Source organism: Rattus norvegicus, chromosome 2, assembly GCF_036323735.1.
Source record: "Rattus norvegicus strain BN/NHsdMcwi chromosome 2, GRCr8, whole genome shotgun sequence".
NCBI classification, from domain to species: domain Eukaryota; kingdom Metazoa; phylum Chordata; class Mammalia; order Rodentia; family Muridae; genus Rattus; species Rattus norvegicus.
Genome location: NC_086020.1, coordinates 162,602,187 through 162,620,546, shown reverse-complemented (window position 1 = coordinate 162,620,546; position 18,360 = coordinate 162,602,187). Strand labels below are relative to the sequence as shown.

General features: G+C 36.9%; 1 protein-coding gene across 2 annotated transcripts in view; it reads left to right on the top strand.

The window, feature by feature from the left end:
- Pdcd10 (programmed cell death 10) overlaps window positions 1-18,031 on the top strand; it is a 42,175-nt gene extending 24,144 nt beyond the window's left edge. For both annotated transcript variants that reach the window (XM_006232501.5, NM_001009542.3), the window contains exons 3-8: window positions 1,308-1,361; window positions 5,903-6,020; window positions 7,112-7,238; window positions 13,478-13,556; window positions 13,812-13,894; window positions 17,405-18,031. In XM_006232501.5, coding sequence (XP_006232563.1) covers window positions 1,308-1,361; window positions 5,903-6,020; window positions 7,112-7,238; window positions 13,478-13,556; window positions 13,812-13,894; window positions 17,405-17,486 — 543 coding nt within the window. In that variant the 3' untranslated portion in view covers window positions 17,487-18,031. The remainder of the gene's footprint in view (window positions 1-1,307; window positions 1,362-5,902; window positions 6,021-7,111; window positions 7,239-13,477; window positions 13,557-13,811; window positions 13,895-17,404) is intronic.
- The last annotated feature ends 329 nt before the right edge of the window (window positions 18,032-18,360 follow it).

Here is an 18,360-nt window from a genome sequence, read left to right as displayed (position 1 = left end):
TTAAGTTCATTGCAGATATGTGGTGGACAGTATATTCCAAAATTACTCCCAACAGAGCTCTGCTGAAGTACTTCACAATTTACAGACTTCTGATTTCCTGATACTTGTCTGACTGACCTTCCTGTGGCTACTTTCTTAGTAAGACAGAAATATTCAAGTGTAGTCTAGAAAGCACTATCTTGGATACTTTTGTACCAGCTCTTCACTTGCTGTCTGGTCTTTTATTTGCATTTCAGTGAGGCTGATACTGAGTCATTTGGTAATGCCAGTGTTAGAAGGAACATGTTTGACTCAGACCTTTAGCTGATCAAAGGGAAGCAGAGGGTGGAAACCCAAAGAAGAATGTGGGCAGTCAGTATGTAAATATTCATCCTATCCTATCTGTCTAGCCCAACTTTGATACTTACCTGAAATCTGATGAACTGTGCTGTTTGTTTCTTCAAACATAATTCACTTTAATTGCATCTATTGTATAATTTTCTGTTAAAGTAAGTTGGCTTTAGTAGCCTCGCATATAAAATTTAAGTCATTACATTTAACCTTTTAAAAAATTGTACTTTTACGTGTATGAGTGTTTTGAGTGCTGCATGTATGGAAGTGCACTGTGTGTGTGCAGTTCCTTGCAGAGGCCAGAATGAAGTATTAAGTCCCTGGAGCTACAGTTACAGATAGGTATGAGTCATCTTGTGGGTGCTGGTAATTGAAGCAGTATCCTCTCAAGAGAAGGGTGCTCTTATCTGCTCAGCTATCCCTACAGCACCTACAGTTTGTTTACTTACTGCTAGAGGAGTGGGGAGGACAGAGGGAAACAGCACTGAAGTTCAGATGACCGAGGCTTCAGTTTGAGGGGTTTTTGTTTTGTTTTGTTTTGTTTGTTTTTTTGCTGATTGGAGAAAAAAAAAGACAAGCTTGATCCTTGACTGAGAAGTTAGAGTAATTAAAAAGTAAATATGAACAGAATCCAAATACATGTTTCCTGAATCAGAGCTTATCCTTAATCCTCATTAATTTCAGGAATTCAAGTTGATGTGTGTATTATTTCTCTTAGAACTTAGAATTCTTTATCAATGTTTATATCATGTATTCTGTATCGTAAATCTTTCAGGTAAAGTACATCTTATTTTTAAAAAAATTGTTTTTTACAGGTTTGAGTAAGAATTTTAACTTTTTGTAGAATTCTGGCTTATAACTATTGAAACATTTTTCCTTAAAGATGATAGATTTATCATTACTAGAGAACAAAATATCAGAAATGTTTTCTCCCAAGAGCACTTATACTAATCATAACTTTAAACTTCTCATTATAGCTAGAACGAGTAAATTTGTCTGCAGCTCAGACTCTGAGAGCCGCTTTCATTAAGGTGAGGCACAATAACTTCTTAACGTTTATTAAACTGTTATGTGTAAATGTACATACTGTGATTGTTGCTGGTTTTAGATTACTTAGACATTTCTTATGGTTTGGTCTATTATATAAAGCTCTGAATACTTATTAAAGGCAAACAACAGCAAATGGTGTTTCAAATGATCACTCTTAGACTTGTGTTTTTAACATTCTTTTTTCTATTACTTCTTGTTTTTAAAATGTAAATTCATTATACTTCATACAGCTTAATGATGAGATATAAAAGTCTCCCTCATATGTTGCAGGCTAGCTAAGGTTTCTTTGAGAATGTAGTTACGACATTTCAGTGCATTTCTTCCTTGTCCTTAGACCTGAGCTGTTGAGTTGATCATTACTGGTGACATGTTGAACCCTCGGAAATATGACTTGTTCAAACAGACCTGTTCTGAGGATAAAATGTACACAGGTTTGGTGATGACATCATTTTAAAATTAGCAGAAGTAGTAAGAATTAGTAGCTTAGTAGTAAGAATTCATTTCTTATACACTATAAAAACAGTTTCTTTATACACAACCTCTAGAGAAAAATTAAGTGTTTACTTGATTTCATATTTGTTCTCGGTATATTTCTGTTGTTTAGCCATACTCTAGAGAGTATTGAGCATATTGTTTTAAAATGTTATGTGCCCCCCCAAATTAATTTTTATTTACTTAGAAATCCTCATCAACTAAAATATCTTATTTTGAAGTCAAAATGTGTTAATGTTTAAATTAAGAATAAGTTTAAATTTTTAGTAGCTGTTGCTTTAGTGATATACAAAACACTAGTGAAACAATGTATCCTTGAGAAATTTTTTTATGACACTGTAACAAAAATACAGTTGTATGACCAAGACAGATCTGCATATCTGGGTTTCCCATGGATACATTACATTTATTATCCACAGCACTCATATTTTAGTGTTGTTTTACTTTATTTGTTTATTTACTGCTGAGCTAAAGTCTTAAAGTTACACAAGTCTAGCCTTGATCTTCGACCTTCCAATGAGCCTGGTCTCAGCCCTCCCAAGTACTGGAAACTATAGGCATCTACTATTCTGCTTCAAGTTCACAACAATATTTCTTACTTCCAAAAATGGTGAAGATTATTTAAGGGGAACATGGACCTCATATTAAGCAGCGATTTATTGTTGACTGTTAAAGCTAGTTAGATCTCAAATAAAACTGAAGAAAACTATGCAGGAAAGGTGAGTTTGAGAAACTGGAGAGAGAGGTCAAAGGTTCTAGGGGACCTAAAATCAGCTCCAGGCGCCACAGCAGGAGGCTCCTGACCTTTTATACCTGCAGCTCTAGGAAACTCTGCCTCTAGCCTACTCAGGTACTCACACTTACTTACCTGCAACCACATAATTAAAGTAATGAAAATAAACTTTAAAAACGTTCTTTTTGGAGCTGGGGAGATGGCTCGGCGGTTAAGAGCACTGACTGCTCTCCAGAGGTCCTGAGTTCAATTCCCAGCAACCACATGGTGGCTCACGGCCATCTGTAATGGGATCCGATGCCCTCTTCTGGTGTGTCGGAGGGCAGCAACTGTGTACTCATTAAAAAATTTTTCTTTTTGAAATGACAAAAAAATTAGTGAACTACTTTTTTATATCCGTATTCCCAGTTGTATTATACAGTATTTTTTAGTCACATCATATCAAATTGCCTGTTTTTATTTTCAGAAAAAGAGAATAATCTTCTCAAAATAAAAATATATCACGATTTTTATTAACATATCCATTTTGCTTGATTAGCATTTACCTTGCTTGACCTTCTTGTCAGCTGCCGACATGGTGTGCTGTCTCCTACATTGGTAATCTATGAAACTATGCTTTTACACTGTGGTCTGTTTTTCTCTTTCATTAGAGTCTTTACAAAGATTGAGTACCCATCAAGTTCCAGGTTCAGATTTATCAAGAGCAGATAGCGTCTCTGATCTAAGAGCAGAGGTTTCAAATGTATTGATTGAATTTGAATTTTTGAATATTTAGCCAGGACTTGATCCTTCACAGGGATCACCTAAGACTATATTAATACTACAATTCATAACAGTTGAAAAATTACAGTTATGAAATAGCAAAAAAATTATTTTTATGCAACATGAGGAACTATATTAAATGGTTGCAGCACTAAGAAGGTTGAGAAAACCACTGCACCAAGACATAATTTCCAACAGTTGTGCCCAGCTGCCCTGCAAACCTAGTGGGTTGTGTAAAGTGTTTTAGAAAAATGAGTACTGTGAAACTAACATCTGTTTACATTGTGAACTTCTTTAGAAGTAGTTTGTGATTTCAACATACTAGATTGATCTGCATTCTTTGAAATGATGGCCTGTCTTTGAGGAACTACTAAAAGCAAGTACCAGAAAAAGGAAAAAAAAAAAAATCAATGTGCAGGGGGAAATGAGAATGGTGGTGCCAATCTAAGTCCGGTGTTTGAGAAACTACAGTGCTCAGGAAGTGCAAACATCCCATTAATTAGTACATAGCAATAGATAAAATATTGTCTATTTTGTTGTGTACAAAGTTTTGGGATAACTCTGTTATTAGGATATACCACTTCCCTAAGATATTTGTACTACCTAAACTACGGAATAAACTGCATTTGGCTCTCAGCTCTGAGAACTGGGAAAGCTCAGGGCCTCTGTGAGACTTCTGCATTTTCCACTGCTGACCTTTTGCTGTGCCAAATCAAACTAGTATTAAAAACTTTGTGTGCAGACTTAGATTTAATTCTTTCAGCACTTTAACTTAATTAGCAAGCTGTTTCTCTGCAGCTATTTCCTGTAAACACCATGCCCCCAAGATAATTCATTATGTAGGTGGACTTAATGCTACTTGGACAAGGAAGATAAACAACTGTTATGAAATAAGCATCTAGTATAATTTTTGGCAGTTCAGGAAACTAAGACTATAATAGCTCATTTAACCAAATTTGAATCATTTTTCTTTTGAGGGTTACCTTGACGAAACAGAATTTAGATGCTGCAAGAACAGTGATCCATCCCATGTGTATATTTTGTGCCTTTCCCCACTTCAGTTCATAACCTCTAAGGTTTTCCTACTTGAGATCTCAAGAGTGTTTTAAGAAAGTGATGAACACAAGAAAACTGTAACCTCGGTGACATTAGGATGGAGCTCCAGAGTCAGAGAGGTTAATTGTGTTTGAAACTCAGGAAGCTGAATGAGTGTCATTGGATCAAGATTAGAAATTATGCTTCTACATGATTATTAGGATAAAAGAAAAACTGTTATATAGATTTAATTGGCAGGCATCCTTAAGGAGACACAATTTCAATTTGATTAAAAAAATTTAAGTAATGGAATAGACTAAATTACTGTGAAAGTGGAAGTACAAAACTTGCCTTTATATTCAATCTTGGCATGGCTAGATTCTAGGGCCCTAAGAGATGTGCATTTATTTATAATGCTCCACATTATCTATCGTGCTCTGTCGGTAGCTTTCCAGGGTACTCTAGAGGGCTGCTGGGAAGGCTCCATGCAGAAATGCAATTGTCAAGCAAACCTGATGTGCAAAATTCAATTCCCCGAGCCCATGCAAAGTGGGAGAAGAAAAGTGACTCCCCGGAGCTGTCCTATCACTTATACTTGTACATGGGTACTTGCCTATGGCCAAGCAACGCGCGCGCGCGCACACACACACACACACACATACACATCCCAGTAACAGTAAATAAAAAATCAAATTTCAATGAGTGATAATTTAAAAACCATTGAACAAAATTTCTTGCTATAAAGCTAAAATGAGAAATGGAAATTATTCTATGAAAAGTAGGTAAGTGAATAAATCAATTTTACTTAAAAGTGCAAAAGCTACCCTAGTGTTTTATTTAGCTTTTCCTGGTATTTAATTCTAATACAGCACATATTCCAAAAACATTTGATGAGTTATTATTGCCCATCTAAGATGAAATATTATATATGCTAAAATGTCTCAGTGTATTCATGATAAGAGCAATCTATCATAAAGAGATTTTGTCATTGTTGGTTGACTGAGAGAAGACATAATAGAAAGGCAAGGAATGCTCGGTGTGTCTGTGACTTTGCACATGATAAAAGCTTCTGACGTATAAGCTGAGCAAAGCTGATGGTGCCCTTAGTGGCACCGTGTCACCGATGCTTTCTGTTCTTATAAGTAAATAAATTCTTAACAATTAAGTTTTAGCTTTAAAATGCTGATCACATTTCTGTATTTCAAAACTAGAGATATTTTTTATAGGAAAACATGAGAAGTGTAAGGATTTTTTACCTTTTTATTAATTCTTTATGAATTTTGCATCATGTATGCCAGTCCCACTCATCTTCCCATCCATCCCCTTGTATCTGCCCCTTGTCCTTGAAACCTCCCTCCAAAATAAAGAAACAGACAAACAAAAAACAAAGCATGGGAAGCATCTCATTGTGGAAGCAGTGTTTCTCACAGTATATCCCTCTGTCACAGAAGCCAGAGATCTCGAACCAGACAGTTGACTCATTACATGTTTTTCTTGCAGGCTGAAAAGGAAAATCCAGGCCTCACACAAGACATCATTATGAAAATCTTAGAGAAAAAAAGTGTAGAAGTTAACTTCACTGAGTCCCTTCTTCGTATGGCAGCTGATGACGTAGAAGGTACCAGAACGAAGACTTGTGTTTAGTTTCTCCATTCTTGAGAAGCACTTCCTTCAGATCATTACCAGTTGTCCCCCTTCCTTCATGCTTCTTGTGATGGTAGTGGACATTATCTGTAAAAGGAAACAAGCAGACTCTTTAACTTTTCTGTATTTGTCAAATTTAGTTAAGTGACATATTTGTTGATACAACACACTTTTATCTTTTTGCCCATTAATATAGGGATCGACAAATTTCAAATTCACTGAAAGTTCTGAGAAATATTCTGTGTAGCATTTGAAAGAAGTGAGCCGTTTTTAAGTTGATGAGCTTCCTACTAGACAGTGAGCCTGGTAGTAAGAAGCCTTTTTATCTACCAAGTCTGACTGAGACTTCTTTTTAAAAGCCATTTTAGGAGCCCAGCCTATATGTTGAGCTTGTATTGGCCTTTGTTTTCAAATGAAATTTTAAGAATATACTGAAAATTGTAGGAAGTTTGTGATTATAATATAATGAACTACAGTATATTTCACATTGTAGACATTTTAATATGAGCCAAAGTATGTTCAACACGATGTGGTTTTAGTATGATGAACCATAAAATATTCTACACTATAGTAGATTCAGTACTGTAGGAGTTTTAATATTATTGCCCATCACATATTCAATACTAAAGGAAGCTTAATAAAGTAGGCTGTACTACATTCCACACTATAGGGGTTTTAAGTTTCTGAATTCCCCTTTCCTTTTTACAAATATGTAAATGACCTACTTCTTCTTTATGAGTGTCATTATTTAAGATCTCATGGGACATCAATACAGAACATCAGGACTCATGAGTTAAGGAGCCTCCTTTCTTTAAATCAATGGATGGGTGGATTATTTAAGATTGTATTACATTTCCTCATATATCTCAAAGATATGTAGTCTTACTCTGTTTTACTTTAGAAATTATTTATTTATTTTTACACCTGACCAAGTTGAACTTTGTTTCTGTTTTCGGACTAAATGACTGTCTTCCCACTCTATCCTTCCTTTAGTCTGCATTGGGAGTTGTTAGATTGAATTTGTCGGAGTCACATGACATTTTTATTGTGTTTCTGTTTTATCAGAGTACATGATTGAACGACCAGAGCCAGAATTCCAGGACCTAAATGAAAAGGCACGGGCACTTAAACAGATTCTCAGTAAGATTCCAGACGAGATCAATGACAGAGTGAGGTTTCTGCAGACAATCAAGTAAGTGAGGTTTTTACTTTGATTTATTTAAAAACAATCATTAATTCTGTTTATTTTGATAGGAATTTTATTAAAATATTAAGTTGTAATAAAACCTGAAATTTTGAATGCCATGGACTTTGGACATAATGGCCTCAGAGTATCCTGACATTTTAGAATGTTTAATTGTCAATAATGAATCAAATAACTTAAACCATATAAATTAAACTTTATGTGGAAATTTGAAAGGTCTGGCTCCCGTAGACTCATTCTTTGAGTGTTTGGCCCATGAGGAATGGCACTTTTAGGAGCTGTAGCCTTGTTAGAGTAGTCAAGGCCTTGGAGAAAGATCGTCCCTGTGGGGGTTGGCAATGAGGTCTGAATGCTCAAGCTCTACCCAGTGTGGAAAGACAGCCTCTTCCTGGGCGCCTGCAGAAGACTAGTCTCCTGCCTGTGTTCAGATCAAGATGTAGAATTCTTGGGTCCTCCAGCACCAAGTCTGCCTACATAATGCCATGCTTCCCACCGTGATGGTATTAGACTGAACTTCTGAAACTGTAAGTCAGCCCCAACTAAAAGTTTGCCTTTGTGACCTTAGTATTATGTCCTTTTAAAGCAATAAAATGCTAAGACAGTATATATACAAATTCTGTAAATAACCTGTATATTTCAGACAAAAGCAAATGTAGGCACTATGTTGGTAGCCAGAAAGTTCCAATGTTGCTTTCCTTTCAAAAGTGGCATAAATCATCGGAATAAATGAATATATAGATGTGAATGGAGTTTTTTGATATTTACCAAGTTGAACCTCTAAATCCTTGCTTTTGGATTATAGGTTAAGTAACAAGGGCTAAGAAGCTGGGCAGCAAAGGAGTAGTGAGTTCTAGAGAGCTGGGTGTCAGACTGAGCCAAATAACTCACAGCCTATTGAGAAAAGCCAAGGCAGAATTCTGGAGGCAAGAACTGAAGTAGAGGCCATGGAGGAGTGCTGTTTACCAGCTGGCTCATGATCACTGTTACACACTTCATGACTACCTCCCCAGGAGTAATTCCTCCCACACATCAGGCTTCAAACCGAAAATTCCCCCCAGGTTCACTATAGCCAATGTCATGGATACATTTTCTCAACTGAGGTGTCCTCTTCTCAGAAGACCCTAGCTTGTGTCAGGTTGACAAAATCACCAACCTAACACCTTTGAGGGTTGTACTAGTGAATGATGGAAATACTTTCTAGCTAAGTGTCTGTGGTAATTCTCTTCAGCCTCATAGCTAGAAAGCAGCACAAGCTGGAATAATTGTATCTGCAATTAATGTAGTGCTTCGGGGAAGCCATAGGTAAAGGTTTCTGGGAAGCATAGTTTTATTAGCATGGTTATGTGGCATAGGCTAAATTGTGTGTTACCTTGAAACCATAAAAAGAAACCACATGAAGTAAGTGCCAGTTTTGTGCTCAGGAATATCCTCTTTGACATTCACTACAAAATGCTCTGTTAAATGTTTGGAGCATATGTTTTGAATGATAAGGAAAGAAACAAGATTATGTTGCAGCATAAGCACTTCTTTGTATTAATATGTTAATGATATAGTATTAATAATTATTTCCCTGAAAGATGAAGAGAATGAGCCACAAATAAAAGTAAGTTATATTCCTAAGGGTATAGGGCAGCATTCTCTGCTATGTTCCATTCCTATATTGATGTTGATCTAATCATGTGCAGACAGGCTTCTGCTATTTGAATGAAATGTGATAATGATATCTTCTATTGAATGTCAGTAGACTAGAGAGGAGTATTACAGTGTACACCAAGGCAGAAAGGATAGCACCAGAAATGGCATCCTCATGATAGTTTCTGCCCTCCAAGGCAGTGTTTCTCAATCTGTTCGTCAGGACCTCTTTGGGGTCACATATTAGATATTCCACATATCACATATTTACATTAGGGTTCATAACAGTAGTAAAATTATAGGTATGAAGTAGCAACAATATAATTTTATGGTTGGGGTTCACTTAACACGAGGAACGTGTTAGAAAGATTAAGAACCACTACATTAGGAAGTCTCTTTAACCTGCTGTGGTTTCTAGGAAATAGAGTGCAAGTCACATTATGAGCAGTTAAGGTCCTGATCAATCAATCCCTTGAGAGTTTGCCTGTAGTTTTTAACAAAGGCTTAGGCGTTGCAATTTTACTTCTACTTTTTGAATGCACTAATAGAGTAACGGCAGTGGAAATGTATTTTGTATACATTTCAGGATTCATTTGTCTTATGTTTTTGGATGTTCACATTATTTGGGAAAAGAGAAGTCAATCGAGTATGAATAGTGCAGATGGCTACAATTTAGTTTTTTTAACAAATCATACTTTTTCATATTTAAATTAGTAATCCTACTTTCCCATATTTTGCTACTTTTAAGCCAGTATGACCTACTGTACCAAATTTTATGGGAATATAAATATTGCTGTCAGTTATCACAGATTTCATCTGCTGTAAATTATTTATATCTAAAAGAGTTATTGTATCTCAATTCTTTATCTGGTTCACTGGCTAAGTATTCCTTTGTGCTGTTATGTTCTTAGGTAATTTGCTAATTCTCAGGTGATTACTAATATAATTCAATGTCCCTAGTGCAAACCTTGGTGCTGTAAACAATGTTATACTGTCTATCTATGGATAATTTATTCAATGTAAGTTATTTCAGGATGTTTTTCAAGAACATTTTTCAGCAGCTGGGTAAGTCGCCGTGATTTGCCTGATCTTCTAGTAGCAGGCTTAGCTGCACATTCCCAAATAGCAGAGGATTGAAAATGTGGCTCATCCATACTTGTGTAGACTCTTAATTGTATTGTAATAGATAGCCAGGAATACAAAGGTTATATGTATCAGTGGGAGCCATGTGATGTCTAACACATGTTTGCCTTGTGTAAACTTAAAAATCCTAGGTCGTTTTTTAAAAATTGGCATGTAATTGTTATGTATAGTCACTCTACTTACTATGCAGTACCACGCCATAATTTGTTCCTGTCTAACTGTGACTTAGTATTCAATGATCATACTTTCCCTGTACTCCTTCCTCCACTCTTCCCAGCCTCTCCTCACAACCATTTACTTTCAACTGTTATCAAATCAACATCTTTAGACTCTCCTTCCAAGTGAAATTATATGGTGTTGTTTTTTCTCTATGAGTTATTTCATCTAACAATAGTGTCTTATTCCATTCATATTATCATAGATTACAGGATTTCATTGTTTTTCACTGTTGAATAGTATCCAGTATATCTGTACTGGGTTTTTCCATTCATCCAGCAGTTGATGAACACCAGACTTGTTTACTATTTTTTGACTATTTTGTGAACAGCTCTGGTGAACATGGGAGTGTAGAACATCTATTTGATAGACTTATTTCATCGTGTTAGATGTGTACCCAAGCAGTGAAATGACTAGTACTGTTGTCCACATAACATGCTGATAATTTACACTCCCACCCTCAGTGTTTGTGGCTCTGCTTTTCTCTGCAGCCTTGCCAACATTCCTTACTTTGTGTTGCTATCACTGTGGCTGAAATGATGGCTTATTATGCTTTTGATTTGTGTTTCTTTGTTACTTAGCAGTATTGTCTTATCACCTACTTTTAGTGTCATTAGTTAGACACTGATGTTTTTAAAAATGTCTGTTTGAGTTTCTTGTCCATTTTTTAATCTGTTTTATTTTGCTACAGTGTTTTATGTTGTTATCTGGTGTTGGGGTAATCTTGTTTCTTAGAATTTATTGGGAGGTTGGAATAAAGGAGAATTTAGTAGTAATTTTGTTCATTGGTACATTGTTAAGATTTATTGCTCAGAAATTAAAGAGAGAAGATTCTCTTATGCTCAAGCCTTTCTCTGTGGCCCACATAGGGTGAAGGCCTTTTTCACAGTACCTGGCCTAAGGTCTGACTTTTTACAGGGTTGTCTTTGGCTTCAGACAGAGTCATTGCATGGAGCAGTACTCGAGTACTGTCTTGTAGCTGTGACCACCATACCACTAATCTCTGTCATGCTCCAAGCCCCTGGGCAATGAAGACCACTGTATTGGAAAATTAGAACCAAGACCCTTTCTTGCAAAGTCTCCTGGTTTTCAGTATACATATAATCCGAGAAAATACTAGGTATCAGTGATGCTTCTAGATTAGAAGTCTAATAGAGGAGGGTTCATGTTCCTAGGTTATTTAGAGCTGTTCAGGAAGCTCTGCTGACACCATCACCTGGGAAACTGCTCAGCATCAAGCATCTGGCTTTAAGTTGAGAACTCATACCAGGTTTTGTTATGCGTAAGTCCCAGGTATACCTCACCTTTTGTGGTAGCCAGCAGTGTTGCAAGCCAAACTAGTTAGATGCTGGGACAGTGCTGGAATCCCATTATGAGCTTAGACCTAATTATAGCTATGCTACTTGGGTGGAGGAGGGAGCCACAAATTAATAATGCAAAGTTGAGTTGTACCTAAACCTTAGCCCCAGAGATCTGAGTTGTACCTAAACCTTAGCCCCAGAGATCTGCATAAGTCTCGTCAGGTAGCATAACCATGAGCTGCAAATGTACAGACCTCTGCCCAATAACAGAGCTGGTCCTAGGCTGTTTGAAGCTCGCTCTCTCTCTCTCTCTCTCTCTCTCTCTCTCTCTCTCTCTCTCTCTCTCTCTCTCTCTCTCATACAGGGCCTCAGTGTCTCTAGGTGCTTGCTTTTCCTCACTGTGGACTTAGACCTAACAGTGAGACAGAGCTGTCCTGTTCTTCCTCCCAGCTTATTCTGTAGAACATAGCTTGTCCAGGCCGTTAGGCTCCTAGCCTGATGCTGTTCTAGCAGCTAAGTTCCTGGCCCCAGCAGCAAGTTACTAGGCTTTTGTCTAGCCCTGGGTCCTGCTGTGGCTTTGCTAAAGCTGTTCTATCCCTGGGCCATGAACAATTTTCTTTTCTTCTAACTGAGAGGTACCTTGCTTTGCTCTGGGCTTCTTGAAGTTGAAAGACAAGGATGATGGATACCCTTTCCTTCCTGTTAAGTGCAGCTAAAACCAGGCTCTGTAGTCACTCACCTGATTACCCTAGCTTTGTGCCGATATTTTGGTATTTGTGATGGCTCTGTGATTTGCTGTCTGAGGAAAGCCTCGCTAGAGACTGTGATTCAGCAGCTGTCATCATGCTCGCCTTTCAGATTCCCAGTTCTCAAAAGCAAAGCCCTTTCTCTTCTTCCTGACTTGCTTTTCTTGCCAGATAAGTTAAGCAGTCTCTTTCTGAGCTCTCACTTGACCTGCTCTGTCCAGCCATTTCTGTTATAATCTCTTTCTCACTAGCCATGGCAACAAGTTAATAATTATTTTTTGTAGAATACTAAAATACGCTTAAAAAATGATGTTACATTTACATATCTATGTGATCACTGTTACCTTCTTTATTTTAGTTAGCTCCATTGTAGATTTAGTGAAACTTTCTTTCATATGAAGATTTAACATTTTATATTGGTTACAAGTATAATTTTTCTCAAAAATACAGCAAGGTTCAGTGACACAATTTTACTAAATATGATGGACTATGCCCTTCACATCAAAGCAAAATATTGAAGTTGTTTGAAAATAGAGAGGCTCTTCCATGATTTAGGCTGCAACTATTAAATAAGGAGCAGTGGTGGTAAATGGCTAGGTGTTATTTCTGTGTGAAAATAATTCTACTCCACTAGGGAACGTTTTATGTTCTACCCTAATATCAGTGCTTTGCATGTAAGAGATGGTGTATATTCATCATGTTTGGAAAAAATGGTGTTACTACTCCAGAATGAGCTGAAGTACTTCATGAACTGAGAAAATTAAGTATGTAAATGGATAGTCTGGCGTTGGTAGAGAGTGTGCCTTGCATGTGTAAAGAGTAGGATTTAATTCCTAACAGTGCACTGGGAATGATTTCACTCTGGATATGAATCCAAGAGGATCATAGAAGTTCACAGTTTTTGTTTACATGTAGAGTTCAAAGCTACCCTGGTTACTTGATATCTTGTCTCAAAAACAAAAAGATAATGGCTATAGATAGAGATGTAGATGAATAGCCAGCCATGTGGTGCATACCTTTAATCCCAGCCCTCAGGCAGAGCCGGGATAGATAATCTATGAAAGTTTCTGACATACAGGCATACATAACAGTGGGGGAAGTGAAGTGGTATAGCATGATTCATAATTATACATACATATTTCTTGCAATGTAGCTGATTTTAAATATTGTGTTATTTCTTTTCAAACAGGGATATAGCTAGTGCAATAAAAGAACTACTTGATACAGTGAATAATGTCTTTAAAAAATATCAATACCAGAACCGCAGGGTAAGTTGCTTGTTGTTGGTACCATAGATATGGGCTTGCATACAGTTGTTTTATGGCCTGTGGACTGAAGGGTGAGGGTATTGGAATTTGTCTCATTGCATTTGTCCTCAGATGTGGATGTGTGGTTATGTGAGTAAACACTTCACAGACTTACGGAGTATAAATCCATCCCATATTCATTGCCGTCTTTGCCCTTTGACTTAGCCTTCTGTGCTCTTCTTCTGACTTAGCTTATTTTTCTTTCTGTAAATATAGGCACTTGAACACCAAAAGAAAGAATTTGTAAAATACTCCAAAAGTTTCAGTGACACTCTGAAGACATATTTTAAAGATGGCAAGTAAGTATGGTCATTAATACTTTTCTACTATAATTAAATGAATGTTTTTGTAGGCTCTTGAAATTGAGCCAGTAAGAGGTCTCCATGGGTAAAGGCTCTCACAGCCTAGCCTCTCATCCACAGTTTAATTCCAAACACCCACTTAGTGAAAGGAGCTAAAAGAGAAAATTGAACATAGAAATTAAAACATAAGGGCTGGAGAGATGGCTCAGATCTGCTCTTTCAGAGGTCCTGAGTTCAATTCCCAGCGACCACATGGTGGCTCACAACCATCTGTAAAGAGATCTGATGCCCTCTTCTGGTGTGTCTGAAGACAGCTACAGTGTACTTATATATAATAAATGAATAAATCTTTAAAAAAAAAAGAAATTAAAACATAAAATCAGTGGCTGTTGAGTTCTGTCTTCCATCCTTAATAGTCATCTTATTCAACAAAGGCAGCAGATTGGAGAGTGGTTACTGTTCTAACCACAACTGAAACCTACTTTAAGGATTTTGAAACTTTTTGAAAAGGACCAGATGCTAAACTTTAAACTGAACAAACTACCTGAATGCAGTTTGTTTGTATATTTGTTTTCTTGTTTTGTTTTGGTTTTTTTTTTTTGGTGGGTTTTTTTTAAACATTTAGAGATATGAAGTCAGCCCTTTTTTGTTGTTGTTATTCACATTTCAAATGTTATTCCCCTTCTTTGTCTCCCCCCTGCAACCTCCCTATCCCATCCCCCTTCCCCCCTGCTTCTATGAGGATACTTAGCCACCCACCCACCCACTCTTGCCACACCACCCTAGCATTCCCCTACACTGGGGCATCAAGCCTCCACAGGACCAAGGGGCTCCCCTCCCATTGATGCCAGATAAGGCCATCCTCTGCTACATATGCAGCTGGAGCCATGGGTCCCTCCATGTGTACTCTTTAGTTGGTGATTTAGACCTTGAGAGCTATGGGAAGGGTCTGTTAGGTTGATATTGTTGTTCTACCTATGGTGTTGCAAACCCCTTCAGCTCTTTCAGTCCTTCCCCTTACTCCTCCATTGGGGACCCCATGCTCAGTTCAGTGGTTGGCTGTGAGCATCTACCTCTGTATTTGTCATGCTCTGGCAGAGCCTCTCAGCAGACAACTGTATCAGGCTCCTGTGAGCATGACTCCTTGGCATTAGCAATAGTGTCTGGGTTTGGTGTCGGCATATGGGATGGATCCTCAGGTGGAGCAGTCTCTGGATGGCCTTTCCTTCGGTCCATTAAGCCAGTCTTAACTTACTACTTTGTACCAACCCAAAATATTTCTTCTTAAACTTTAGTAGCATCTAATGGAATAGCTCTAAGTTGGGGTTCAATAATTGTATAATTTTAAAGGTTGTTCAGGTGCTGTCAAAGCTGCCAATCCGTGGAAAAAGTAGTATGTAGAGTTTAGAGCTTAATAACAATAATTCTCAATCCTTTCTCCATATTAAAGCCATCCTCGGTCAGTTTATAAATGTTCATTGCCACAGTTCCACTTTGGAAGATTTCTACCTGATTGCCTAGGAACATTGCCTAAATGTAAGCAGGTGGCCTTGGGGTGCTCTCAGGCTAGCACTGTGCTAAAGGGAAGATAAAGTAGCTACATAAGAGAAGACTAGAGATAGGACACCCTGAGTGAAGGAAGACAAAGGCAAATGAGTATTTAAGAAAACTATATGAAAGTCGTAAGTGAACATTAGTTTTAAATTTATAGAAAACTTTCTGTAGAGGCCTGTGTAGATCTAGGGATTGTGTTTTGTGTATGTGCTCAGTATTTAAACAGATCTTATGGGTTATGACATCTGCATTATGGCTTCATGTGGATTGTTGACTGTACTTCAGTTAAGATACTAGAAATTATATTGAAAAAGAAGTAATATATAAAGCTAGAAAATATTCCAACCAGCAAACATTCTTGAAGTTTTAAGATCTTATGTAAAGTAAAACCACACACTTACGATATTATTCTAAGATACCTTAAAAGAACATTGGTATAAAAATTGTACAGTCAATTTTAATGTTCAGAGAAATAAGTATTTTCATTTGTATTACAAATTAAAGATAGTTACATTAATAGTTTTATGTTCCATGTGCAAATTCAAGTAGTCTAGGAAAATGATGTTCTATGGCATAGTTTAATAAACTAAGTCCAAATAACCAAAGGTAAAATTTGCAAAAAGGTATACTAATTTTAACTAGTCAAATATAATGAAAGTTAAAAGGAAATGATATTTCACTAATCTAAAATTTTAGTATATGGATTATTCAAGCTTGATACTATATTTCTGACCTCCTTAGCTTTAAATAGGCTTTTGTTTTGTTTAAATATGCTTATTCCAAATGGAAAATTGTTAGAGGAGCAAGGTCTTTGAAGACATCTTGGACTAGGGAGACAAATTCTCATTGACTCAACTGGGTTATTCCTAACCCCTCCTATGTGAAAAATCCAACCTTCAGCCCTGGTACAGAGAGACTGATAAGGCTACACAGTGGGGGACCTCACAGAACATCCTGGCACACAAATTAGCTTCTTCCCCTCCTCATATATATAATATCCTGCTCACAGTTTCCCCTTCTTGCACTTTCTGGTCCCTCCCTCAACCTTCCCTCTCCTTCAGATCAACTACTCCTCTGTTTCCTTTCCAAAGGGGGAGAGTGAGAGAGAGAGTATGAGTACAAGAGTGCTGGAGTTTTCTGGTCTCCCAGGGGATATCTACCAAACAAACATAGCCTAACAAGATACAGAAAACTGGGACAAACTCTCATATCATGGCTGGACATGACAACTCAGAAGGAGGAAAAGAGTCTGATGTAAAGGCAAAAGTTTCAGAGACACCCCCACCCCATCGTTGGGAGTCCCACAAAAACAAGCTACACCACATAAAATATTTGCAGATGACCTAGCACAAACCCATACAGGGTCTGTGTTTGTTAACATCATGCTTTTGTATTCGTTGGGTCCAGTACTAAATCACAGGGTTTTAAATTAGATAAATTAGGGTGGGTAAGATTAGAAGTAGTTAATATTTCTTTATCATGCCCATTGATGCCACATATTACAGTGCCACTATAGATCTTGAGGTTTAGTATCATGCATGCTTTAGCAGATCATGTCAACTGGAGACTTCGTCCGAATCATCATTTGATCATGTCAGACTTTATTTTGTTAACAGAATTTTTAAAAATTGTATTTTATTTTGTACATGGAATCACAGCTGAAGACCAATCTGAATCTTCCTCTTTGCTCAGTGATTTGTCTGTCCTGTAAATGGTTGTTGGGGTAGCAACCATATAACCAGTCAGAACCACCAGGGGGCAGTGATTCCCAGACACTATAGTTATAACCCTAAGACATTATTAAATTCTAAACTGGAATGCTCAGAACTAACTTGCCTTTCCCCTCTTTTATTTTAATGCTACCATTAATATGACACTAACTGTAAATATTTTAGTTTAAAATAGTGAGTTTGGGGAATGAAATTAATGATTGTTCTTTCTCTTTTTAAACAGGGCAATAAATGTGTTCATAAGTGCCAACCGGCTAATTCATCAAACCAACTTGATACTTCAGACCTTCAAAACTGTGGCCTGAAGCTGTATATGTTCAGAGATGTACTTCTCAGTGGCAGTATTAAACTGCACTTATCTGTAAATTTAAAGTCTGACTGTATAAATTACCAGCCCTCCTGAGGGGTCTAATCCAGGATGTTGAATGGGATTATCGCCATCTTACACCGTATTTTTGTAAAATGTAGCTTAATCATAACCTCACACTGAAGATTTTGCATCACTTTTGCTATTATCATTCTTTTAAGAATTATAAGCCAAAAGAATTTACGCCTTAATGTGTCATTATATAACATTCCTTACAAGAAATGTAAATATTGGTGTTTGTTTCTGACATTTTAACTTGAAAGCGATATGCTGCAAGATAATGTATTTAACAATATTTGGTGGCAAATATTCAATAAATAGTTTACATCTGTTAAACATTTCTTTACTTGAAAAAAAGATGCATATATATATGTGTGTGTGTATATATGATCAGAAGACCAAGACAACTTGGTATAATGTTAAAGATCTTCTAATGGGAGCTTACTAGCAGTTTATCAAATAATAAAGCAACAAGAATTCCTATTTTTTTGTCCTTAATCACTTTGAGCAAAATGTAGTCAGTTAAAATACTTTTGTTAGTTGTTACATATAAAGAACTGGATATTTTTTCACTATTTCCAATCTTTAGAGACCCGAGAAGAGAGATCAGTCTTCAGTGTCTTTGTACTGACAACTATCTGAATTGTAGATTATGGCTCCAAGAAATTACTTCGAGTATGCTAGGCCCTAATAAGCTTTGCACAATGTCCCCAAAGTAGCCACAATTAATTAAAACTTGTAATAGTTGTATTGAGATTTCTATCAGTATTAATATAATATACACTCTTTAAATATGTATAGTTTGTTTCACA